At 42.2% G+C, this 27,656-nt stretch overlaps 1 protein-coding gene across 1 annotated transcript; it reads right to left on the bottom strand.

The window, feature by feature from the left end:
* Positions 1-782: 782 nt before the first annotated feature.
* Positions 783-26,473, bottom strand: MAT1A (methionine adenosyltransferase 1A). Its single transcript, XM_015887667.3, has 9 exons — positions 25,936-26,473; positions 17,449-17,526; positions 15,472-15,594; positions 14,916-15,028; positions 13,146-13,289; positions 10,397-10,615; positions 9,093-9,275; positions 7,158-7,291; positions 783-5,430 (listed from the first exon to the last, which is right to left on the bottom strand). Exons 1-9 carry the CDS (start codon positions 26,030-26,032, stop codon positions 5,328-5,330), a joined length of 1,194 nt encoding a protein of 397 aa, XP_015743153.1. The 5' UTR covers positions 26,033-26,473; the 3' UTR covers positions 783-5,327.
* Positions 26,474-27,656: the final 1,183 nt, after the last annotated feature.

Consider the following 27,656-nt stretch of genomic DNA (forward strand, 5'->3'; position numbering starts at 1 on the left):
CATCTTGGTATTTTTGTCCCCCTATAGACACCCCTGGCTGTGGAGGAGAAGAAAGGCTGCCATGAAAATGGATACAATTGGAAACAGGAAAACTTGGGGTTTTTGACCTCATCTTTGGTGGGAAAAAGTAGACAATGGATTGGGGAAGTTGGGAGGGAGGGGATGGCGTTTTGGGAAGTAGAATTATTCAGGAAGGTCCTGATGTGAAAATTATTGGAAAGTAAAGGAACTGAAAGAGAACAGGTTTGTGAGATCTCATTGGAAAATTAACACCAAAGAACTGGGTGGATCTTGAACTCTTTGCGGGAGATGTATTAAAAAGAAACTGAGACTCAGAATCCACCTGCCTTGTGATTGAGATTCCTGGTAAATAATTAATTTGTGGGATGTAGTAAGTTTCTTCTCTCCCCAGGCACGCTTATTGTCTCCCATTCTGACCAATGGGAACATGAAACTATGGCTCTCCCCCTGTGTTTGTCCCTCATACCCAGTCTTCAAAGATCTACTGCCCTTTTTTACTAGCATGTCCTACAGCCAAGACTTCCATAAGAAACTGCACCAGGCCTGGGCATTTGCGCAGGAGTGGGACAAAGGGAAGATGTGGCCCCAATGATTCAACACCAGGAGGAGCTTTCCATTGGAAAGCACCAGCCACTTATGAAGTTTGTCCAAAAAAAAGGGGGGGGGTGTCATAATGACAATGTCCTTCCCAACTTCCTTCCCTCCAGATGCTTTTGTGACAATTCAGTTTCGATACAACAGATTGGAAAGGGACCAGAATGTTGACTTTTAAATCACGTTTCATTAATAGTAAAAATTTCATGTAGTTCATTTTTTCCCTAAAACACCAGTTTTTGTCATGACCACGTCAAGATTCTTTAGTTCCGAGTAATCTTTCCCCACTGTTCTTCAAAAATTCTTTTTAGTGAACAATCAAATATTTGGCAAAATGCGCAATCAGGTCTCTTTCCCCACCTCACCAACATATTATTTGGCATAATACATTTACTGGCAAAAGCACATATAGCTGTACAAATTCAGTATTTACTCATAGAAGCGATGCTTGATTCCTGGGGATAGACTGTATACAAACCACATACTAAAGAAGATTAAAAAAAGAGAATTTAACTAGATGTACTTAATCATGCAGAGAGAAAGGCTGCAGCAACTAAAATTTCCACTCAACGCACACCAGTTTTATCATTTCAACATTGTTGTCTTTGGCTTTAGGATTACAGATCCTTAGGATTACAGGAAATATTCAGACTGGCAGATGACTAAAAACAAAATCAAAGATAAATAAAGGTGAAGGTATTCTCAAGTTGAGCTTGACACAGCTTGTCTACATGGACATATCTGTGTCCTTTTCTTGACAATACTGAAGTGGATTGCCATTGCTGATTTCTGAGATTCTCTTCTAACCCTGCCCATCTATCCTGCAGTCCTGCTTTTGTCTGGTGGTCTCCTATTCATCTACGAACAGAACCAAACCTATCCAGCTTCCCTGTGCCACCCAGATATTTTTAGTGCCCTCAATTCGACATTAGCTGCAAGTGGCTTCATGGAGATATTCACATAGTTTTCACGGTGACAGAATTGAAGTGGTCTACCACCCCCTTATTCTAGAATGTTTCTTCAACCTCTCAGTCTAGCCATCAGCATCCATGGGGAAGGTCAAGGGACAAAACATGCATCACAGTGAAAACCTTGTGACTTAGATATTTGCATCCAAGGTCAGAGCACAAGTACAAACGGGCAGGGTTTGCATTGTGACATCCCAATGTCCATTTCATCATCTTTTCATCATCACAGTCAGTAGCTGATGTCTTTGAGTCCAGCTTTGGGAATTCCTGACCATCTTCCACTCAAGTACACAACATGCCTCATCCTCTCTGAGATCAGCCAAGGTCTGCTAGATGCTTAGCACTATATGCACTTCATCAGCAAAGTAACCAAGTTCTCCATGTTCATATAGGAATAAAAAATAAATTCAGATTGAGCTCAACTCCTGGGGATTTCATGGACACAACCACATAACTTTCTTAGCAGCAATGCAAAAATGGTTTGCCCTTGCCTTTTTCTGAGCCCCCCCCCCCCAAACTCCCAGCCTAGCCTACAGCTTTGGAACTCTGTATCAAATATGTTGGGTCTGGCCAGAAGTCTTCTACAATGTCTCAGAGAAGCACCAACCAAGAGACGCTCATAACCCAATCCTTAGCATATTTTCTCAGAAGTAAGTTGCACACAATTCGAGAGGATTTGTAGATAAGGGTATAAAGGACCACAGTGAAGCTTAGTAGGTCATGTTAACCGAATATTTATGCTGTGCTTTTGGAGGGCCTTGTTCCCACCTAAATTGCCTTAACACTGCAACCCAGATGCTGAGGAACTGTCTTACTGGAAGATTAGAAGGGATTGGGAAATCTAAGGAAGGGGAACTTTTGACATCTTACTAAATATCCAGGACTGATTTGAGAATGATCTGAAAGCAAAAATAGCTTATAATCGCCAGGGCTGCACAGTATGAACCCTGGACTTAAACTGGCTTTCCTGAAAACTGGAATCTACTATGGTGCACTCAAAATTCTGTTAGATATCTGTAAGTGCTTGCTAGATGCTAAAGATATTCAAGAGAGAGAGAGAGAAATCATTGTTAAATATGGACTTAGAGTTTTCCCCTTCCCAAAAGAGTTGCCTTAGGTCAGTGGTTCTTAAACTGGTGGTTATTACCCCAATGTGCAATTTGGGCAGATCCTGGAGGTTACAGAGCAATTTGTAATTGCTTGTTTGTGAGTTGAGGATCCAGTTTGGGATTGCTGCTGCTGAGACACTTGTGCAAAACAGTAGAGGGTTGTGTGTGTGTGTTTGTGTGTGGGTGTGAGGGGTAATGACATTATTTGAGATGAGGAAAAGGGTACTTGGATCAAACAGTTTGAGAACCACTGCCCTGGATGGTTTGAAACTGAGGAACAGAGGCCAAATCAGCAAAGCAAAATTATCACCATCATCACCTTCTTAAAAGAAAGAATGGCAACTGAGTCAGCTGAGGCACTTGGAAAGCCCCTCAAACAGTGAGGCATAATAAATACAAATTCATCTTCATTGGCAAACCGAGAAATATTTTTTTTAAAAAAAATAAAATCTCCATTTACTTCTATCCATCCCCATTTATAACCAACATTGTACTTCCTAGCTCAGCCAGAATGGTTAAAGCCGTTTTGCAAATTGCAATCCAAGCTGCCCGTGTTATTTTTAAACGTTTGAGATGTAGATAGAGAAGAGCTAATCCATCCATTTCAATAACTTAACTAGGAGAGGCATGAACAACAATCCAAGCTGGGCTGTGGTGCCATCTAATGGCCAACAATCAGAAGGAGTCTGGCAGCTTTTTCCACAAATTTTATTAAAAGGCATCAGTTTAAGATGCATAGAGATGAAATGAGATGCCTGATGCCTTTTATAACGTTTGTTAGCAGAAAAGGTCCTACCAGGTTCCTGATTTTTTTTGCCACCCTAGGAAAACACAGCTGTCCTCCTGCAAGGCTGCCATCTAGGGGCTAACTGATCCCTTTACATGTCATTTTAAAAGTACTTTGCATCCTTTTGTCTCTTTTCAAAAGATAGGGTTATCTCTTCCTGCCAGTTTTGCATCCAACAGCGGTGATGTTCTGACAGGCAAAAGATGTTCCACCCATCAGAAGAGGAAAATGACTTTAGCCCATCTGTTTTGACCTATAAAATGCCAAGGGAGGTTTGCAGGCCAAACAGGAGAGAAGAAACAAGGCTAGACATGAGGGGTGGGGGGTGGGGAGGAAACCTACCCCAAATTTTAAAACATACGTCTACCAAGGCACTGATAGGATTTTCCAGGGCTGGCAAATAGGACTGGGAGCAAACTGTACTGTTGATCCTGAGACAGAATTGTGATGACGACATCTGCCTGTCATCTGTTAATCACAGCCATTTATATAGCACCATTCAGCATATGTGATGCTTTACATAGTAAGGTAAAATACTGAGCTCTGGTTTTGATGAGATGATGCACAGAACTGTCAAAGGGCTTCCTTTCCTTTTTATCCCAACAATGGAAACTTTTCTTAGGGGCAACATTCATTTCAAGAAACACAGCTGAAAGGGAAACCCATAAAGGCAGAGGTATATCTTTGTAATGAAACGTCAAATGGTACCTTGGCACCAGTTTGCTCCCTTCTCTGGCTCATGGGAGATATTCCTCTTTCCGCATTCACTACTGGCCCAAGTTATCGTGCTGATTGAAGCAAATATCTATCCTGGCTTTCTGGGTCAGGACATGGCGGGGTCTATTCTAAAATACTGGAACAAATGGATCTTATCCTTATTCTCTTCCCCCACCAAGTCCTGTCTCCGTGGTGTTATCCTAATGTCAGCTTGATTGCTTGACCATCAGCTCTCAAGAGCCATCCAATGAACATTTCCTTGCTTTAGAGACTAATGCTATGTCTGTCTCCTCTCCTTCACAGGTCTACCCCCTCATTTCGCTGCATTTACTCTACTGTGGACTGTTTCTCTCCAAGCCACATGAATGTCCTGAGCCTCCCAGGAATTCCCAGCAGCTCAGCCAGTGGCTGAAATGTGTGGCTTATATACAACAATTCCGTGGATTCTGAAAAAACCTTTTGTATCTAAAACTGTGTAGAAGGGGCTCCAGAAATGTTAGCAACATGTATGCATATAGATAAAAGGCACCAAGCATGCGTCTAAAATGTTTGGTTGTAAGGCAGTTAAAAAAGGAAAGAGAGAGAAAGCAAGAAAGAATTAAACATTGAATTAGACAGCTGGAATAGAATTAGTAAAACCTGACAAAACCCCTTTTGAAAAGATGAGACTCCAATATAGGGAAATAGTTCTGTTTCACTCCAAGAGTCTAGCTACCCCTTGTAATACAAACTCCATTATGGAAGCAGGATGGCAGAACTTCTAATTGTCCTGTTGCAAAATGTTGAGAAAGCATACTGAATCTGCAGAAAACTTTTCTTCCTATTAGTGTTTTAGAATGATGTACAGTTGCTGGGTTGAAAAAAAAAATCCATGGTCTGATTGTAGGTTTAAGTCCCATCTTGTCTTTTCCAATGGAACTTCCTCCCCCTACCCCAAAATAGCAGCATTAGACAAAATTAAAATGGTATCCATCTGCCTTTTTATCCTCCATAAGTCTGCATGTAGTGAGATGTAGAGAAAGCAAACAGCGAACATTTCTCCATTTTTTTTTAGCATTGACTATGGTCAATGGAAGCACTCGTGGTAGTAAAATCCTGTTCCTTTGAAATGGAGAGGTTGGCCCAAGATGGTTAGAAGGCAAGCTTTTTAGGAACTTCCCAAGAAAATTCACTTCTTCCAAAGTGACCGTAACAGGCAGTCTTCTGATAAATGGGCTTCTTTAAATCCAAATCCCTAAGTATAAAAAAAATAAAATAAAAAATAAAGTTACTGAAGTTGTTTTTTCTTGAATGCAGGCTGTACAACTAACCTAGAGGATTCCTTGCCACAGGATTTAAAAGGAGACCAGATAAATTAATGGAGAAGAACGCTACCAAGAGCATCTCTTTCTGGAACAGCTGAACACTACTCCACCTAGACAGATTTTAAAATCCACAGAGAGCACCTTTGCCTTTTCTGGATTCAAACTCAGTCTTTTTTACCCTTCTTCAGTTACTGATTTCCAACTCCCTCATCTGGATCTGATGAAAAAGAGAGATAGAGTGATGTGTCATCATCATCCTGATGACACTTAACTCTAATTCTCCACATGATCTTAGTGCTCTTACCCTGATGTTAAAGAGCAGGGGAAGAAGTGGAAATAGATATAGAAATCTCCCAGCAACCCCTTCTGGAAACAACTATCCAGGGATGACCAGGGATGAGCAAACCAGCATCACTCACTTCAAACTTGGACAATCTCTCAGAAGAATACTATGGTCAATGGTGTTGAAAGCCACTGAGAGATCCAGGAGAACCAAGAAGGTTGCTTTTGCCTGTCTCTCTCCCAGCAAAGATCATCCCACGGGATAATCAAGGAAGTTTCAGTGCCAAAGCCAAATCTAGATCCCAACAAAATGGATCTAGAAAGCCCATTTCACCTAACAGCATTTAGATCTGATCAGCCACCACTTGCTTAAATATTCAGCCCAGGATGTTGTCCACAGTCCTATAATTGTTCAGATCTTCTGGGTCCAGTGATGGTTTTTTTCAAGGCATGGTCTCACTACAACATTTTTAATGAGATTGGGAGAAGTTTTTTTTGTAGGGAGGAATTTATAACCCCCTGGACACAGATAAGCACACATACTAGATGCTATAAGCTATGAGGGAAAAGGTGTGAACCAGTAGACTTCTCATTAGCATCTGGCTGGCTGCTCCAACACCAGAATGCTGCCCTCAGTAGGCCTCTTGGTTGATCCAGCAAGGCGCTTCTTATGAAGGGAGATATGACAAGCAGCCACAACAAACTGCTTTGAAAGCTTCAGATGCATGTTGAGTGAGCTGCAAGGCTACATCAAGAAAGCAGCTACTATGACCATTTGGATAAGGGAATTTATAAATCCATTTCACTTCTGGATCATTCTGGGACACAGGACAGCAGGAACTTCTTTAAGAGGGACAAACTTTTCTTGTGATGCTCCCTGCAGATATCTGGAGCGTTTTGTCCTGCAGAACAATCCGCTAGCTCAAAAAGCTCCAGGTTCTTGTTTGGAAAGTAGTCCTTTACTGACAGAACTGCTGCCACCTTTATAAATCTACCCCCTTGTCAGAGGTCAGGTTTTAAGCCCTGGAACTGCCTAACATTTGAAACCAAGCCTCTTTTCCCAGTTGGCCAAATTGCAGCAAGAGCTATCTGAAGAGGATTCCATTTTGAGCATGAAGCTGGAACTCTCCCAGAGTGACATATTTTAGATGGTTTGGTCATATACACACTCTTGGACTGTCATACTCCCAAGGATGGGAGAGCAACCATAACTGTTTCCCAGTCAGGACCTGATTCTTTTGGGAAAAGCTCAAAATGGAATGAAAGGAAACTCAGAAAACTTCAGATTGCCTCCATTCAGTTTCCAGGACTGGAAAATCAACAGTATCTACCGTCTATGGCTACTCTGCCAAAAAGGCCCTTGTGAAATGCTTACTTGACAATGGCTCCAGGTCGAAGGTCAAAATTCTGGTGGACAATGTTGAGCAGCTCTTGCTCAGAATATGCAGAGGTACCATAGGTGAACAACGAGATGGAAAGTGGTTCAGCCACTCCAATAGCATAGGCAACCTAGATAGCAAAAAGGAGACAGGTTTAGGCTGGCTTCATGCATGCCATCAACAGGTTTATTTGGTGGCCACAACTTTGTCAATGAAGATATGGAAGGACCAGCTTTTGGGAAGGACCAAACTATCCAAGATTGCCCAGTTATTCAAATACAGAATGACACTAATCGCATAGAAAGAGGGGAGGACAAATCTAGTTTTTAAAACTTAAGGGATACATAAGGGATTAGGACTGTATTTTTCAAACTGTATTCTCTTACTGGATTATTGGAAGGATAGAGAGAGAGAGAGATTCTTTGAACACTACTAAAAGTGCTACAAGAATGGAAAAAATATTTATTTATTTATTCATTCATTCATTCATTCCATTCATACATACATAGAATTATACAATAGACTTCAATACTAAGCAATCAACTCAAGACCAAAACCTATCTTGTATAACAAACATTTTGAGGTAATCTGCAACAATTTCTTCTTTCTAATGTTATACTCAATTTTGTATGAAAAAGTCAAATAATTTTATGCTTCTAATATCGATACCCTAAATTGTATTTAGTATGGCTGGAATATATCTTTCTTTTTTTCTCTATTTCTAATATTGCGAGTTATCTAAACTATAGAACATTAATAACTTTAATTAATACTGTACAGATATCATTGAACTGAAACAACATAATGTATCAAGATTTATAACAATATAATGAAAAGGAAAAATAAGAATCAAGAAACATTAGACTAAAAATGGAGGAGAGTCAATCTTGGCTTAACATCAGTTACAAGGGCCTAATCACATAACAGACCTGGAGGACATCAGATCCTAGCATAATTTGTATTTCCCCAGGATTTGTTAGAAAGACAACAGAAATCCATAAATATCCCAATAAGGATGAAGGTTATAAAGTGTTGTCTACGTGGCAATCAATGATTGATTGTGGGCATTCCATTTCGTTGAATGTGCAGTAGATAAGGATTTGACCTCTGCTGCCAAATTCAGTTTCGGATCTAATGTGACGATGCCAGCACAGCTAGTAAAACATCAGCACACAGTCATTCTCTCACATGACATTGACTGAAAGTCATTTAATCCCTCTTATGCCTCCTTTCTACTCTTTCCCTGGCAATGTGCCATTGCATGAATATGCCAGTACTAAGGATGTGTGAGTTTTCCTGTAAGTGGCAACCCGTGTGTAGGTAGCAGATAAATCACACTGGAATGATGCTATGTGATTTGTATTGCTAGAGTTTTGAGAGGGGTTAGGGTTGAACGCGCAGGAATGGAGCAGCTGGCTTTAGCTTTAATGTTAGGCTGCCGTAACATTAAGTACCACCACTTGAGTCTGTTTTAGAAGCCGCGACAAAGTTAATATGGCATCACAGGTGTCATGACATCAGTGCGCAAATCATGATGTACGTACATGATGACATGATGACACACGATTACTTGCTGTAACTTGTGCCTCCTGTGGACCCCCATGACTGGAGATGTTTGATAGAAGACACAACGACATTGCCTTGTTACATGCATCATGACACTGAATAGCAAAATAATGTATTTCATGGGATGTCATGATGGGGGTGACATTAGCCCCATCTCTGGACACCCATTAGTACTATTTTACAGCTGTGATCAAGGTATCTCCCCTGCCAGATCCTATTTAGATCCTGTTTTACTCGTTTTTCTGATGTATGTATGTATGTGTGTGTGTAACAGTTCTACTATTAGATTTTTACTGTGTCTGCCCTTAGGGCTGTAATAAACTGATCTGATTTGACAGCTGCCAGGTTAGCAAAACACCACTTACTTGGACCAGAACCCGACGACACAGCCCTGCCTTCACCAAAGACTTGGCAACCCACCGGGCTGCGTATGCTGCTGACCGGTCAACTTTTGTGTAGTCTTTGCCTGAGAAGGCCCCGCCACCGTGGGCTCCCCATCCTCCGTACGTATCCACGATGATCTTCCGGCCGGTAACTCCTGCATCACCCTGCAATATTGCCAGACCAAATGTCCAATCTCTGTTTTCACCAGACAGGTGTTTGGGGGAAAGGTTCATGATAGCCACAAACATACACAAAAGAAAGGCTGAGAAGAGGAATAAATGTCTTCTGTTTAGCCAATGGTACTTGCCTCCAGACCCGTACATTTGGAATCCTGCCCAATTTTGCTCTAGGAAGGTTAACAACGGGTAACCTCAAAACAAATTCAACTACATCCCAGGGACCTTGATTTTTAAGCTACGGGATTAGAAAAAAGACAGAGTCACAGAGTGGGATGTATTTAGATCCACCTGAGGGCATTTAGATATCTGTGTCTAAGCCCCATCTTAGTGCAGGAATCAAAATCAAAGCATCCCTTATAGATGCTTTTGTTGAAACCAGTGCAGGGAAGGGACCTGTTTTGTACTAATCCATTAACTTGAGTGCTCCTGAATAATAGTTTCCACTGTCAAACTACTCTTACTGTTAGAAAACGGTTCCTGACTTTCATGTGGAATCCACTTGCCTGTAATTTAACTCCATTATTTTGCATCCAGCACTAGGGTGATGGAGAATATGGTCTGGCCTTCTTCTGTATGACATCTTCTCAGGTATCTTCAGAGAGCTACCATATTCTCCTCAATCTTCTCAATGCTAAACATTCCCAGTTTCCCCCAATTCTCTATTTAGGATGCAGTTTCTAGTTGTCCACCATCCTTGTCACCCTTCTTTGAACCTGTTCTAGTTTGTCAGAATCCTCATTAAAAATGTGGTTCCTAGAACTGGACACAATACTAACCCATAACTCTATCTATCACTATACATTGATTTGCTGACAGAAATTGGGTAACAACAGGAGGTTTAACAGAACAGGAGATAATTTTCTGGAACAGAAAAGAACTCACAGGCAGTTATACCTGGATTTCTTGAAATTAGATAGTGTGGTTCACTGGAATTTGGGGAAGGAGTGCCTCCAAGCTAAAGCATGCTTTAATTCAGAGGGGAAACTGGTTTTTTCTTTTTTAAAAAGGTAAGAATTTAGGAATATTGCTAGAGCAGGTGACTCTACTGGGTCTAATATAAAAATGTAACTTCAACAGTGTGGGACTGTGTAAGGGTAAAGACACACCTGCGGACCTCCAATGACAAAACGGCCACTGGGTTGAAGGTGGTAAACAGTGTTGTCATCTAAGTAGTTGGGTGGCACTACGGCTTTGATCACATGTTCCTGCAAGGCTTTGCGCATGGCATCCAAGGAGATGCTTTCATCGTGCTGCACCGAGATGACAATGGTATGGACCCGCATGGGGATAACAGCGCCATCTTCCTGGACGTATTGAACTGTGATCTGAAAACAAATGCAGACAGGGTGATTTATAGTGGGCTGGAAATAGAAAGGAAAGTAAAACACCCTTGGCTGCTTGCAAGATTTGAAAATAATGGAGGATCTCTGATCTCATCAGCTGTTTCCTCCATTCTCCCAGTTCAAATAAAAAGTTCCCAATTATAACCCAATTCTTGTTGGGGCAATACCATGTCCCACTGCTACAATCATACACTGTGTTGGCTCTCCTTGCTATTTTCTGCCTGGCTAAACAGGCCTTATGGGTGGGGCGTGGAACTGTTGACTGGCTAACAAATAGCCAGTGGAAAGTATTGTCATACACTCATATGGTATAGGTCTCTCTCACTCACTCTCCCTCATGTTAACATTGGTTAGACGTGAACATTTACCAGTGAAAACCAAAACTTGGTTGGTTTTTTAAACTTAACTCCTTGGAAACTCCTTTTTCCCCATGTGATACCATAGCATGATCACAGGAGCTTACGGGGAATGATGAGGTCTTCTGTATTACACAAAACACTGGGATAAGAATGGAAGCTATATGAGTGTGAATCAGAGTTATCAGGCAACTTGCCCAACCAAATGTGGTAGATGTCAACTCCCATCCTTCTTGATGAATATTGGTTCAACATCTGGAGGACCCCAGGCTGGGGAAATTTGCATAAACAAGAGACTGCTCATTAATATCAAAGATAATTGAATAATATTCCTGTTATTTATTCATTTATTAGATTTATATACCACCACATCTCAACAACTCCTAGTAGTTTGCAATAGTTAAAATACAAGTTCAACTAGAATGTCTATGGGAGTGTCAGGAAATCATAATTATTGGTGGTTTCTACAAATATAGTGGTACGCTGTCAGGAAACAAACAATGCAACTGAGAAGACAATGCTAGGGCTCTTGGAACAGCATCTCAGGGACCACGGGACTGGCTAGATTCCACTCTTAAGCTGGAGAGCTCCAACTTGAAATGGGGGGAACCAGACACAGGTTTCCAACTCTCTGAAGCTCTGCGGTGTCTCTTCTCGACCCAGCAAAATTCTGATGTTGGAAAACTGCAAAACTGCACATGGAAGGCTTGGAGGCACAGAAAAACTTTAAATCTACAAAATCTTGCCAAAGCCTTGTATGAAGTTATAAACAGATACAGTGGAACCTCGGGTTACGAATTTAATTCGTTCCATGACTCTGGTCGCACCCTGAATTGGTCGCAACCCAAAGGAAATTTCCCCATAAGGTTCAATGTAATTACCGTTAATCCGTTCTGGCGTGGAGGACAGGGAGGCAGCTATTGCTTGGAGGGAGAGTCCCCCTCCCTACGACCATGTGTCAGGGGCGGAAAATGGCCGCGGACCACATGTCAGGGGCAGAAAAATGGCTGCGGACCACGTGTCAGGGGCGGAAAAATGGCCGCGGACCACGTGTCAGGGGCGGAAAAATGGCCACGGACCACGTGTCAGGGGCGGAAAAATGGCTGCGGACGTGTCAGGGGCGGAAAAATGGCCACGTATCCTGCTCGTACCCCGAGGCGGAGTTCACAAACTGAGGTAAATTTTTGCGGCCGGAGTTGGTCGTAACCCGAAAAGTTCGTTAACAGAGGCGTTCGTAACCCAAGGTACCACTGTATGTATGAATGATGGAGTATGTGAGACCCACTCAAAAAAAAAGCCATAGAGACAGAAGAGTTTCTTCTGATCAATTTTAGCCTATGTGGAAAAGGACATGCTGGAGTAAAGTGTGCCTAGAGGTGGACTGTTGTCCTGAACATTTTTTCATGTTCTTAAAAATGGGAAAAGAACAGAAAAATAGAAGCAAAATGCAAACCAAGTTTCAAACCTGCAATTATAGTATTGTGAACTCCTGCTACTCTAAAAATTGCCCAAAAAATAAGCAAAAAATAAGGAGAGTGAAATGGCTGGAAGTATTGATGCCAATGCCATTTCCAACATCTATGGGAGAAAAGCACAGCTGCACCTATCTGTGCTTATGAGACATGATCAGGAGGAGAAATTGTTCACCTGGCACAGTAGCAAAAGTCCCCTAGAGAGAAATGCTGGGAGTCAGTGGGTGACTGAGAGGTGCATACAACCTCAGCTCACACAGACGGAGGGCACAGAGGTTGTTATTGTCACCAGATGATCTTATGTTGCAATGTAACAAGAACTTCTGTTCCTGCCCTAGAAGTAGGAGCAGAATTATGCTCACATTATGAATGTCCATGCAAAATCTGTTCAGTTAGTGGACAGAGTTCTTACTTTTACCCTGTGGACATACAATTTGTTGGATAGGTGCCATAAAGTTGACTCAGTACAGACAAATGCCCGGCCCTCTGACCTGTCTTGAGGAATGACTTGTAGCTCTTCCAAGGACATCTCTTTGATCCCATCCATCTACTGTATCTTTGGTCTTCCCTTCCCTTCTGTTTTCCTCAACCTTGTCACACATGATCAAGTTTGTTCTTGGCCTCTAGTTTTGCCACACAGATTGGCTCTCAGAGAATGAGACATTGGGCAAGATCCAAACCTACCTGGGTTTTGGAGTCTGGTCTGAGCCAAGGAAGGACCCCACAGCGTCTCAGCTCGGCCATTTTGGCGTTCAGTTTGTGGGCAAGCATAATGGTTAGAGGCATGCATTCTTCTGTTTCATCAGTTGCGTAGCCAAACATCAGGCCCTGCATGGAAGAAAGGTGGGATTATTCTTTAGCACTTTGTTAGCTTATTAAAAAAAAAGAAAAAAGAAAAAGAAAGAAAAGAAAAGAAAAGAAAAGAAAAGAAAAGAAAAGAAAAGAAAAGAAAAGAAAAGAAATTGCACAGGAACCTTAACCAATGGTCCATAGAGACACTTTTTTGGCACTCTAGTATCATATTCCTCTTTCCATTCATTAACACCATGCAGTTCCTTGCCACTGTTTTGTCTTTTCCACAATGTTAGTTTGCATTTAAGCAGAAGAAACTTTCTGAGCAGTTTTTCATACAGTCACTTTCCCTCAAGACTGTTTGAGATCTTCAGAGATTTCGGTCAACTGCTTACTTTACAAATGCAGGCTGGAAATAATGCTTTGTCTGGTTTACTTTTGAAATGCAAAAGTTGCCACGTTGCCCATAAAAAATATTCCCAAACACCCGGGGTATTTCCCTCGGAAGACAACGCCTTTTCACCTCTCCTCAAGGACATAAAAAGCACTCAGGTTTTCAACCCCTCTACTGTGCTTCCTTGGTCATGATGGCTAACAAGCATCATGGAGGGGAGATAGATGGGAAAGAAATAAAAATAGCTAAGTTTCAAGAAAGTCAACCTTTTTAGTTGCAGGTTTAAGAGGGAGAACAGCAAAAAAAATGAGAGTGGATCTTCTCAATCCAATCTGCTTATTAACTTGCACACACACATCACTTTCATTCTTGTCAATGAGACTTCTTGCATCAATCCATCAATGTCAGCCATCCAAACTTTCCCAATCTTTTCTTTCTCCCAATCTCATATAACTTTGTCCAGTGTTCATGGCTGTGAAGGACTGGAGTTCCCTGCCAGGACTCTTAAGCTGTTCTACCTCTTTCCGCCACTTGTCTTCAAAATTGATTCCACCCCACCCCACCCCACCCTCCCCCAAAATAAAAATATTTAACTCTTTAGTCCTCATTTCTATTGAAATGTATCTAAGGAGGTGTTACTCATTTGCTTACAGTCATCTCGGTTGCCTTGCTGACATTTAGAAAGTGAAGTTTGGTGTCTTTCTCTGTAAAGGGCCTTGCATATTTGTGGAGTAATAGCAAGATGATCAGCCAGGTGGCAGCACTTGGCTGAACTTGGCTGGTCTTGAAAAAGCTAAGCAGGGTCAGATCTCCTTGGATGTAGTGCTTGGAGATCCCAGGGCCGTAGGCTGGTCTGGGAAGTAAAAAGAAAACATCCCCAAAGAAAAAGCAATAGCAGACCTCTCCTGCACTAAGAAAACTTGGTTTATTCTACAGATCCTTTGTTGACATATGAGAAATATTACAGGAAGGGCTTGAGGAAGAATGGCAAATTCTAGACTAAAATCCCACCATTCAGAGTAGATTAATGGCAAATGTTACTGGGTCAGCCATCAGTTCTTGCATGCCTGACCCTTACCTCTGATTTGCCAACAGGGGGAGAAGGAAGAGATGACAGTCTGCCCCCTGGAATAATTGCTTTTTACATTCTTGAGGTCTGTCCCTAAAAATGTACTATGAATTCCCAACCCAAAGTGCTTATTTGCACTCCAAATGCACAGCCAAGAAAAGATATATTTTATGTCTTTGAGTGATGGTGCATTTCCCACCTGGTCTCCAGCACCAACATCTTCTTCGTTCCTGTGTAGATGAACCCCCTGGGCAATATCAGGTGATTGTTGCTCCAATGCCACGAGAACGTTACAGGTCTTGTAGTCAAAGCCTACAGAGCAGAATTCCATTCATCATACTGAAACAACTCCAACGGGATATGTGATATACAGCTTTAAGGAGGATACCGACACAACGCGTGAAATCTATATAAACAGCTTTGATGATATTAATTGCAGGAAATCCTGAGGCCAGTTGGTCAAGCTGAGCAGGCTAGAAAGTGTCCGGCCAAGAACAAATAGCAAGGATGCTACAAAGAGCTTGTATGAGGGATGAGTCAACCCTGAGATAACCTCTGATCAGCCCATAAATAGCGTTCACCTCCTTATAAAAACAGCTGGGAGATCTGGCTTCTTGTAAAGTCTGAGCATTGCTCAACCAAGATTGCATCAGCCTTTTTAGTATCCTAGCTAAGCAAGCCAAGAAGGAGTCAGATTTTTTTTTGCCTTCATCAGGACGGCCACTACAGCAGACCGCTTTCAGTGTTCCACCAACCTTTAGCTGAATCATCATAGCCTATGTTCATAATTGTGTCTCGGACAATCTGCTGATAGTCCACAACAGCTCTGGATGTGATCTCGCCGCAGAGTAGCACCATTCCTGTTTTACAGACCGTCTCTAAAGGCAAAAGAAAGCAAGTTAGATACACCATGAGAGTGTCTTAAATATTCAGTAATAAGGTACTTGACTGTGGACGTGTTGGATGGACAGATGAACTCTACCATCTGTTCATCAATCAGATTTGTAGGCTGCCAATTTCATTTCATTTCATTTCATTCCATAGTACATGCTATAATACAAAACAATAAAACCTCCACAATAAATACAAACATCCCATTTAAAGAATAAACATTAAAATGTCCATAGAAAACAATAAACACCTAAACATCCACAATACACTGTAACAAACGTAGACTTCCTATTGTCATAATGCACTAATAATCCTGACCACTACAACCCCATGAGAATTATACAGAAGCATCTCTTATCCCTCATGGCTAATTAATGCAACCAGGATAGGGCTGGACCCATGGTTACAGTAGGTAATCAACTATTTCTTGTAGCTGGGACATGTAGTGTTTCTTCAATCTAAAGGAGGCTACAGGAAGCCTACTGAGGAAACTGTCCCTTGATCCAAAAGATCTATAAAATACCAAACCAGTCTCAAATGTTCCATTTCTGGAAAAGCTGATCAAGAAAGTAATGGCTTTATAATTCCAAAAACTAAGGCTGAGTATTGGACCCACTTCAATGGTGCTTTCAGGAGGAACATGGCACTGAGATTACCAGTGCCAGAAACTAGATCCTCCTAGCTTTCCTGGACCTATCAGTACCTTTACTATCATAGACCATGACATGCTTCTGGAACATCTGGGAGGATCTGGCCTTGGGAACATTATTGTGCAATGAGTACCATCCATCCTGTCAGCTGTTTCTAGAGAGTGATCCTTGGAGATCAAGGCTGTTGATCTTTGAAGTCAGACTGGACTCCATCTTGTCCCTCATGCTGCTCACCATTTACATGAGTTCCCTGTGGGAGGTACTTAGAACCTAGAAAAAGATGCCCAGCTGTATTGCCATCTAACTCCGAAGAAGCAATTCCATGCCCTTGAAAGTAGCCTAAATTCTATAAAGGTGAGGAAGAATATGATGAAATTAAATTGGGATAAGACAGACTGGAGGAAAGGATGGAGAAGAGACTACTTTGGAGGTAGTTGTGTGAAAGAGTACTTCTGGGAGTACAGATCCCCACTTTTAGATGTATAATTGAAGTGTGGGGGGGTGGGTCCTAACTTGCTACAACAAAGCATGGTGTGCAGGATGGAGGTTTTGGTGACTCTGGTTAGGATAAAGAAAATGTCGAGGACTGAGGGAGAAAATGGCATTGTGGTAGGCCGCTAAATTGCCCCTTCCTGAAAGGCACTCACCCCCTCCCCACATGCATCTTCTCAAAGGAAAAGAAATTGCCAGCTCAGCCATAAAACATTTGGACACAAGGAATGCTGATTCTGAAAAATAGAGGTGCTGGGAAACAAGGACACTTGATAACTCCTAGGGAAAGTAACATCTCCCTAACAGACATTCTAAGACCCCTTTGTTTAACTCAAATAAGCCACTGTATTCACCCCATTACCTCACCATCCTGATCTCGCTAACACACATTTTGCCATAACCCTATCAAATGGTTTGCTATGCTAATAAACTATATAATGTACTTTGCATAAGTCTACTGACTTGTCTCTTGTCTCTCTCCAGTACCAAAAATAGGTTGTGCTATAGTGAGAGAGTATATTGGTCAATCTCAAACATTCTCTAACAGGATGAAATCTGGGATATAATTTGGAAATGGTAATTCAGTATTTGCCACTTCTGCTAAGGGTATCCCCAACTTATGGTACTACATCCAGATGTGCTGATGGCCGTTAAATGTGGAATTGTTGTCATGAGAAAAGAGAAGAAGCCACCTCTTACCGCAAGCAACTTTGGCATCTGGATCTTGCTTCAAGTGGGCATCAAGGACAGCATCACTGATCTGGTCACATATTTTATCTGAAGGAGAGCAGAGTTAGATATTTCAAAAGAAAAGCCCAAGAAACTAGGGACTATTTTTTGTCCCACTGAATGACAAAAGAGAAATGCATGAAGGGCACCAGTAGATCATCAATTCTGTACCACCTAACTGCTTATTTTTAAACAGTCAATAGCTCAGAGTCAAGGAAAATCAGTTTTTGATCTCAATTCTGCCAATCAGAAAATGAAGGTGGAATCTAATCTCAGCATATTCCATTCACACTTGGTTTTAGGATCAAAGATAAACACCTCAATATCAAAACAAGCCACTGGCACACTTTTCAAATATACCACTCTTGGACCTGCAGGTCTCCACAGGATGGTTCAGATGAGTGATTCTTCCTTCTACCAATCAAAAACAGAGCATTTGTTTTTTGAGACCACAATTATTGTAGCATGCTGTATAAACCTCAGTATCTGAACTGGTCCTCCATCTGGAGTTCCTTGCTTTCAGAAAGGACAACAGAGACAGATGGAAAGGCAGATCATTTCAATTTCTAATGAATGTAATAGAAATAAGCAGTAATGAATGTAATAGAAATAAGCAGGGAAGGAAGGAAGGAAGGAAGGAAGGAAGGAAGGAAGGAAGGAAGGAAGGAAGGAAGGAAGGAAGGAAGGAAGGAAGGGAGGGAGGGAGGGAGGGAGGGAGGGAGGGAGGGAGGGAGGGGGGAGGGGAGGGGAGGGGAGGGGAGGGGAGGGGGTGTGTGTGAAAAAAAGAGGAAGGGGAAAGTTGTGATTTAGTAGATGGGACAGAAGGTGGCCTGATCTTCTGGAGCAATTTTGAAGGAAATCAGCATTGCTTTGGAAGTGGGAGAAGACGGCTAAAGAAGCAGCATCTGATAGAATGAAAGGAATTAGAAATAAAAGTAATATAATTATTTGGGGTGAAACAGAAGTGCAGGAATGCTGGAATGTGTATTTCAGAGATGCTACATGGGTGAGCAGAAACGCTATTTCACAATTCCATAACATTTATTATGAGCTGAATTTAGATGATTTTTCAAAGGGTAAAGATGTCCTCCAATTGAGCTCACCTCTTAGTGAGTAGTAGTCTTCTTGGTAGTATTATGGGGATGGCTTGCCACTGCCATCTTCCATGATTTTTTTTTTTTAACTTCCCTCTCTAATCTACAAACCTGACATTTCCTGGTGGTTTCCCATTCAACTGCTAACCATTCCTGATCTTCCTTAATTTCCAAGCCTAGAAAAGGGTTTCGAAACAGTTAAAGGGAAAACAAATCATTGTAGAGCCATTTTGGAATCAGGCAGGACTGAAATTGACTCAAATCAAATCAAATCAAAATAAATAAAATCAAAACATTACATTTAGCACACCCCTCAAAGGCTCTTGGCCCAACATGTAGTTGAAGGAAGCCACAAAACTACAATTTCTGCTGTGAATTCCTCCTCCTCCTCCTCCTCCTCCTCCTCCTCCTCTTCTTCATCATCATCATCATCATCATCATCATCATCATCATCATCATCATCATCTCCATGATCGGTTTGACTAGAGCCACCTGGGGGTGAAAACAGCCTTAGCTCTTAACATCTTCTTCCACTTTGAAGAATGTTTGACTATATTCAGCCTCTAATTAATGCACAATTATTATGAATATATACCTTGAGGATCTGGTCTAGGATACTATAAGTCCCTACAACTGTCTGGTGTAAATGATGATACAGAAGCTATATCCATGCATCAGCTAGTTACAATAGTGCATCTCCATGAATATGAGAGGCAGGCTTACCAAGTGATAAGAGTCAGGAAAAACAGCTGCTCTCACTTTGTACCTTGAACAGGATGTTGTTGTGCAAGAATGAAACAGCTGAAGCTGTCATCACTGAGATAAAGGTAAATGGACTCTGGTAATTGCCAACATAGTGCCCTGGATGTGGGGTGATGCTCTTGACTGTTCTTGGAGCTCATTCACTGATCAGTTGTCCCACTGCGAACCATTAGGTTTCCGTTGAACTCAGCTCAGCTGCTGGTGACGTCATGAAATTTCTCCATATCATTTTTTTGGGCAACACAGAGGTATCTGGCCATTGCCCTTCTCCTGGTTGATTCTTCAACTCCCTAGTCCAACCTGCTGCCCTGGGATTTTCCAGTGGTCTTCCATCCAAGCCCAATCCTGCTTGGCTTTTGAGGCAATCAGCCACAGACCGGAAGGTGGTACCCGCATTCATTGCTCTTCTGGTAGCAAGCAGTACTAGGAAAACAGTCTTAAATGTGATTAATTAGTTAATGAATTAGATTATCAGGGTTACTGCAGGTCATAGGCATCACTTTAGCTTGCCCCACCTGGGAGCCCTCCAGAAACATGGGTTTCAACTCCCAAACCTTCCAGCCAGTACAGACATCGGTAAGAATTGGTTCATACATCAAGAGTGCACCCAAGGTTGAAAACGTTTTTGCATTAGGTTTTCCACATTGATATTTCCCTAAAATTGTGAAGAAGGTTCTGTCCTGGTCCTCACAGAAGTGTGAGCTTTTAAAAGAAAGCCAAGGTAAGGCTGGTCACCCAGAGAAATCCTGATTTTCAATGGTCTGCTTTGTCTTGGGGGGCGGCGGAGAAGAGTTTGTTTCGGTTGTTATTACGCTCTGTCAAGTCGTAGCCAACTCCTGATGATTTTACGGGGAAATCCTCTACAACTGTCCTGTCTCTGACCACATCACATAATTCTTGCAGGTGCATTTCTGTGGATTTCAGTACTCCACCTATCCACCTCATGCAGTGTCAGTGTCTTCTTCTCCTTCCATCTAACATTATTGTCTTTTCCATCCATGCATCAGCCCCCATGATATGTCCAAAGTATAATGGTTTTTGTTCCATGATGCTTGTTTCTAGCGAGGATTCTGGCTTGAATTCCTCTAGTATCGAATGGCTGGTTTTCTTTGCTGTCAAAGGAATGTGAAGCATCTTTCTCCAGCACCATACTTCAGAGAAGTTAACCTTCTTCCTCTCACTCTGATGCAGAGTCCATCCCTCACATCTGTACATCATAACAGGGGAGATAATTGAGCTGGCCATTCCAACTTTTGTCTTAGCCTTCACAAGTTTGTCTAGGCCTCTCAGTGACTTTTTGCCTGGAGTTATTCTTCACTGAATCTCTTTTGTTCAGTGTTATCAAATTCTATTCACTCTGTGGCTTCCTACTTATTGTAGAGATGTCTCACGAGAAATATCATGGAAAGAAGCTCAGCAAGAATGGTTTATCCACCTCCATTCCACATAGGAGAATGCTTATCTATGCCAATAGATTGGTGTCAACACAGCACATTTGTTTGCCCCTGCAGGAGATCAAATGAAATTCCAGCAATCAGAATTATGCAAGGTGGAACTGTTGACATTTCTGTTGAAATTCACATGTGAAACCTTGGTGGAAGAGTAGTGTTTAAACTGACGTTATGCCAGCAGATGTTTTTCAAGTGTCCCTATTTGATATTCCCCAAACCAAGTAGCATGATTTTAAAGACTCACTTAGGAGAAACAATTTGCTCCAGTTGATATGTTTGTCAAGCTCACTGTGTGCTCTTCTCTGACGTTAAACACTCAGATATGTGGATCAACCTATTACCCAAAGAAAAAAGATACACAACCACAGCTTTGAAGTTGACGCTGTGCTTCTTAGAATTCTCTTGCAATAAATATAAACCTGAGCAAAGAGAGCCCAGCTGGTCAATCTAGATTAAACAAAGTAAGCTGGGTCAGATCGGGTTGGTACTCAGGGCTATAGGCTATTGGGAAGCTGAACAAATATCATGGAAGAAGTCAATGACAAACCAGATTTCTATCATTGCCAAGAAAGCCACATGGACATGTCCGTGAAGTTACCAGGAGCTGATCTTGACTCAAAGATTTTATCTTTTGTACAGATGAAGAGACTCTGGTCATTATATCACCTATTACCTCATGTTTCTAATGGCTGAAACTTGGATCCTGTCTTCAAGAATGCATAAAATATATTTACTTTGAAGAGCATGGATTAGAACTTAATCAAGAGGCCTTCCTATGCAATCCTACGGATGTCTACTCAGAAGTAAGCCCAGTGGGTATGGATTTATTTCCCTGTAACAGCAACCAGAAGTGGACCCATTAGATAAAGTATGGTTGAGACCTTAACAGATCTTAATATATAATGATGATGATGATGATGATGATGATGATGATGATGATGATGATGCTTAAGCACATCTAGCAAGATCAACAGAGATGATAGAACTTCAAGAGATGAAGTTGGTGATACAACATGTTCTGTATCACATAAGTAAAGCATGCTGACTTAAGATACAGCAGAAAATGCTGCTCCATCCCCAATGTTGAAGCAAAATTCAACTACCTTGTTGGCTTTTACACATGGGAGGGAGGTGGGGGCACAATGTTGTCCCTTATCTTGACATTGAAGTAACACTGAAATGGAGCTCACGCTGTACTCTTGCCCAACGTGTTAGCTTCCAAGTGTTCAGCCTACTATCTGTAGACCAAAGGTTTATTATTATACAGTATGTTACTTATACATTGATCATTAGGTCAGTATTGAGATACTCTGTTTCCTTAAAATCATTTTCTAACAGCTTTTAGCAGCTCAGCCAAAAGAAAACCATTCCATCTGAACAACGATGGGTCTAACCAGAAGCCCCCAAGTAAAAGAAAGTTCATAAGAAGGGAGTCTTGCAGTTTGATCGAAGGCCTGTAAAAACAGCTGTGGCTTCTTCCTCTGCAGACTTATTCTAGAAATGTGAGGTCACTACCAAAAAGAATTTGGTTCTTATATTTCCCAATCTCTTTTGAGTCTTTTTAAAGTGAATGACACAAGCCAATGAGATGTCCAAAAGGAAAAAAAAAAAGTTGCATGAAAATTGTCATAATTGCAAAACATCCTTCTTCACACCGTACCTGTCTGGCTGGTCTGAGCTGTGTTGATACTTGCTTTGCCAGTTTCAGGCCTTGCAGGATGATGGACTGGGGCAAGCCACTTCAAATGAAGAGGCTTTTGAAAGAGGCCTTTGAGTCAGTTTTTCTCATTTCTCTTAAAATAAATTTTCTGACCTCCCCTCCCACCCCATATTGCAACTAAGCCTTTTTTCAGTCATTCACAATGGAACTTCAAATAGTTTTTGTGTAGGGGAAAATAAAGTTCCAAGTAAGTTCTGTTCTGTTCTGTTCTGTTCTGTTCAGTTCAGTTCCATTCCTTTTTATTCATTCATTTGTTTATCTGCTTTCAAGTCAGTTTTTGACTCCTGGTGACTTCTTCCTAGAGCTGAGAGAGAGAAACTGGTCCAAGATCACTCAGCTGGCTCTGTGCCTAAGGTGGGACTGGAACTCACAGTCTCCCAGTTTCTAGCCAGATGCCTTAAACCCTGCACCAACCTGGCTCTCTCATTATATTCTATATTCTAACGATCTCATTATATACTAGTTTGGGCTAAACCTGCTTGGCTTTTGCCTTGGGTCTCACAAAAACACAAGACCCAACATTGCCTACCATATAAGAAAATCAGGGAGTTTGTTCTGAGCTTTAAAATGATATTTTGTGAACTGTACCATCAGTTTGGATCATATCCAATGTGGTGGCCAGCTTTAGTCTGTCTAATCCACAAAATTGTTCACCTCAGTTAAGGAGGGGGGAAAAAAACTGGCTGAACATTTTCCTACAGTAGTTGCTAGCTTCAGTCCTTCCAGAATGATGGATTGGGAAAAGCTACTCACAGTGTAGAATTTACTCTATACCACTTCCACTAGAAATGAGTGACTGAGGTCCACTCAAACCAAATTCTATCTCTTGGTGAACAGAACTGATGAAAAATGATGTTCAGGTTCTAAGATTGAGAAAATTGGTCCATCATTAAAATGCAGCAGGGTTTGCTTGAAAGGAGCCCCACGTTTCTAGAATTCACTACCTTTCATCATCATTATTTTTTTAATTACCTTGTTTAAATCGGCATATCATTTCTTGCAATCCCTATCACTGCTTTTCGTTTAAAGACATTTATGCATTTTAATGGCCAAGGGTTTTATTCCTTGCTTTACTTCAAAAGTGGACTTTGTCTTCAAAGGCCTGAAAGGCAAATTAGAAATCTAGAAATAGATAACTTTACAGTAATCATGTGATGAGTTGTGCAAATGAGAAGCCATTGGTGATCTAACATACCATGAGATGTATAGCATGGATACTGAAAAAAAACAGCCTTAAGTCACAATGGGTCAAACAAGAGCAATGGAAGATGAAAAGGAAAAGGCCCATTTTGCTGATTTAATTAGATAGATGTTAAAATGAAACAGCTTTAAACCATGGGCAAGAAATATCAATATCCATGGGCATTTCCATATACAGTATATTCATTAAATTCTTTTAATGGAAAAGGTAGAATTGAGAAACAGCCAAGCTGCAAAGCAAACCAGCCTTAGCATCAACTTGGTTGGCAGGACCATCCCTGTAAACCACAGGCACGCTCAGAAGATAAAAATTGTGGTTGTCTACTGCCCTGTGCTGTTTCAAAGTGTCTTATTTGCATAGGAAAAAGCAAAGCTAAACTAGAATGGCAGAAGACATCCCGGGTCATTTCAGTCAATAACGTCATCAATTGATTTTCTGATAAATGGATGTGTTTATCACCGGTCATGCCTTCCTGTGGCAGACATTTTGTGAGAGTGCCCACAACATCCCACCAACTTTTCAAATGTGCCCTTTGATCCAAAAAGATTGTCTCTCCATTCTTTAGACTATAGCAAAAATTCAAATGTAATTTTGAGCCCATGAAACAAGTTTAAAAAAAAATGGACCAGTCAACATTTTATCATCTAAAAGCTTAGGTCCAAAAAAAGGAATAGAAGCATCTCATCAACGATAATTCAAGTCATTGTCTCAGCTGCTTCTTACTGGACAGGAAGATGTTTTGTGCCAGAAGGTCAGCTACATCAGAAGATTAACTCTTGTGTTTCCTCCTTTAAAGCTTCTTTTGCTGTTACTCGGTGAGAAAGCAACTAAATGTGCTTAGATCTGGCCTAGCCATTCCTTGTTCCGTATCAGGAATGAAAGCATTTTGGAGCTTGAATATCCAAATCAGCTCCTGGTGGAAAAGAATATCAGCCAAATTTTAGTGCCCCCAGGACACCCTGTAAAGGACTAAAGGGTTGTAACCCAACCCCCCAAAAAGTTAGATGATAATAAAATAATAATAATAATAATAATAATAATAATAATAATAATAATAATAGCAGCTATTAATATACTCAAAAGAAAACCCCTGAATTATGTTACAAGCTCACCATCCTAAATATGTTTCTAAGTATATCAAACAGCTCTGATATACGCTGGCCTTCTGCAAAGGAACATTCTGCTATTTCCATCTGCTGTAAGCATGTACCTTGTTTCTTCATGCTTAGTGGGGAAAATAGACCTGGGCTGCAGTATCAGTGCACGGAATTTGGCAAATTGCCTTCTGCAGCCTGCTCCAGGGACTTTGTAGTAGTAGTAGGAGTAGTAAGCAAACAGTTTGGTTTGCTTTTACAATTATTAGAAAAATGATATGAGCCACCAATTCCTTAGTTTCCTGTCTTCCACCAGGGGTGATTAAAAGGACAGATGGAAGAAGTAATATGTAGTGCAGCTGCTTTGGACAATGGCTGTTCTGGGACAGCGTCCCATGTGGAAGAAATCCATGAGGCTAACTTCAGGATAAGATGAATGTCCTGTCTCTCCTTTCTTTTTTTAGCTACATGGAAAATTTCAACAGATAATTAACTAAAACATGAGGGGGGGGGGGACCCTCCAGATATGATGAAACCCAAAGCACATGTTTGTTTCCTCCCCTCCCCCCCCAAAAGATCTGAGGAAAAAGATTTCCTTCATCTTTCCCCGCCCCTTAATTGGGCTCTATAGGGCTTACCATGACAGAGCCAACCTTTATAAACCTATTTATTTCAGCAGAAGACTTGGATGCAATTTTCTACACCTGTGCCCGAGAATAATTCCCATTGCAATCCACTGAACGAATGCATGGGACTGGGGACTGAGTACAGTTCTCTACACAGAGCTTAATCCCACTGTTTTCTATGGGTCTTGCCTTCCCAGGTCAACGTGCATTCCCAGGCAGCCCGTAGTAGGTGTAACAGATCTTCACTCATGTCACCCTCACCAAATCTGGTGCTCTGAAGCTGCACTGCATTTCTACCGAGGTTTCAAGGACACCTGCCAGAAACAGTGCGAGGAAATAATTACTGTAGCTGATGGGAGAGGATCAAGAACGTGGTTCTTTAGAGAGCCAGCCCAGAAGAGAGATCTACCTGCGGAAAGGAGAAGCCACACGAACTTGGCATCTCCGATCACCTGATCTACCTGCGGTTGCTCTGGAATGAGTTCCAGTGGCCCGATTCCAAGCCTTACCTGGATGTCCTTCTCCCACGGATTCCGAAGTAAACATGAACACCCCCTGCTCTTCGTTTAGCGTGTGGTCCCGCAGGCAATCTAAAGTCCCATTCATCTTTGATTCTGATTAATATTTTTGCTGGTCTGGCGGGCGGGCTCCTCGAGGAAAGAAGAGCTGGGAAAGGTTGGCGATCTTCCCCCCGAAGGCACCAAAGCCGAGCGGCGCTGTCTCCTTGCACGACGAACGGCGGCTCGCGGGGTCTTCCAGGGCACAGCTCGCTGCGTAAAAGCGCGTCTCTCTGCGCGCGTCGAACCCACCTTCTCCTCGCGCTCGCGGGAGCTGTCAGGCCGCCTGGCCTCTATATATGGAAAAGCGAAAGTGCCTCGCTCATCATGTGAGAAGCTTGGAAGAGCCCATTCTCTGGCAGGGTGAAGGGGAAGCTGGGCACGGGTGGCGGAGACAAAAGAAGCCGCCAAGCGCTGTCCTTGCCCCAAAGTCTCGACCGCCCTTTCGCTCCCCCGTCTGGCCCCGGGGAAATGTTCGGCAAAGGGCCGGGCATCCGTGCAGGCTTCTGCCGGCTCCGAAAAGGGTTTGTCTCCCCTCGTTTGGGGAGGGCGAAGAGAGAGGAAGAAGTCCTGCTCGCTCCCCCCCCCGCCCCGCCCCGCCCCGCCCCGAGCAAGTTTGCGCTGTGATTGTTTAAGGAAGCGGGCTGGCCGAGCGAGCTGGCTGGCGTCTTTTCGCGCGGGAGACGGCCAGCCCGCCCGGCTGATGCAACGTGGGGAGCTGGGCTCAGCCACAAGTTTATGGACCGCCGCGTGGAGGCAGCGAAGAGTTCAGGGTTCAAGGCAGTTCTGTGCTGGGTTGTCCGGACTTTTGCGACGCAGACACGATGACCCTAAAGTTAGGCAGCCTTGTTTTCTCTCCAAGCGCCGGAGCTTCTCCTGGCATGTGAGCATCAGGAGTCTGATGCGTGGGGCAGAGCCCACAGAGGAGAGCAGTGGGGATCTCCTCTGGATTCGTTTTCCTTACAACACCCGTCTCACGAATGGAAAACTCACGTTTCGCGAACACGAATGGAGGACAGCCCAGGATACCAACGAATGCATCCATAAACCTTGGGGGATCGGGAAATGAAGGGCAAAGAGAATTTAGAACAGCCGAATGGTTTTATTAGCGATTTATACCATTTTTATTCCGGCATCATTAAAAGCTCGCCTAAGGAACGGTGATGGAGAGGGAGAATGGGAACTCTAAAATTTCTAAAGGCTAAGGCACCTATTTGTATTTAGTAAAGATTAATATAGTGATATCTCATTTAATTTATGCGCTGGTCATTGCTTCTACACCAGAGTGACCCAAGGTCCAGGAAAAAATTGCAAGACCCTGCCTGTAGGATTCAGTTTGACAGCATTCCACAGAAACTCACCCCTATCTTGTGACATTTTCTCTGACCAGTCAAGACCCTTGTAACATTTCCCAGATATCTATCATTAAGAAAAGGGGGAAGTGCTAGAATTAATTCACACCTAGCACCCTTGCTTAGCGTCAGAGGAAGCAAGGAGGCTCTGGAATGTCCCTCTCTTGCTAAAGAGAAGCAAAGCTGGAAAAACCTGAAAAAAAATTATGTCCATTAAGCGTGTATTTAATCCATGTTGAAAGCATTCCACTATATCTGTCAGTACTGGCCTGAGGATGGATTTTCACTTACAGATTTTTTTTTCACATGATTCCAGTATTG

Source organism: Python bivittatus, unplaced genomic scaffold, assembly GCF_059951505.1.
Source record: "Python bivittatus isolate LINGU-HERP-01145 unplaced genomic scaffold, Pbiv_v1 ctg000050_np1212, whole genome shotgun sequence".
In the NCBI taxonomy this organism is placed as follows: domain Eukaryota; kingdom Metazoa; phylum Chordata; class Lepidosauria; order Squamata; family Pythonidae; genus Python; species Python bivittatus.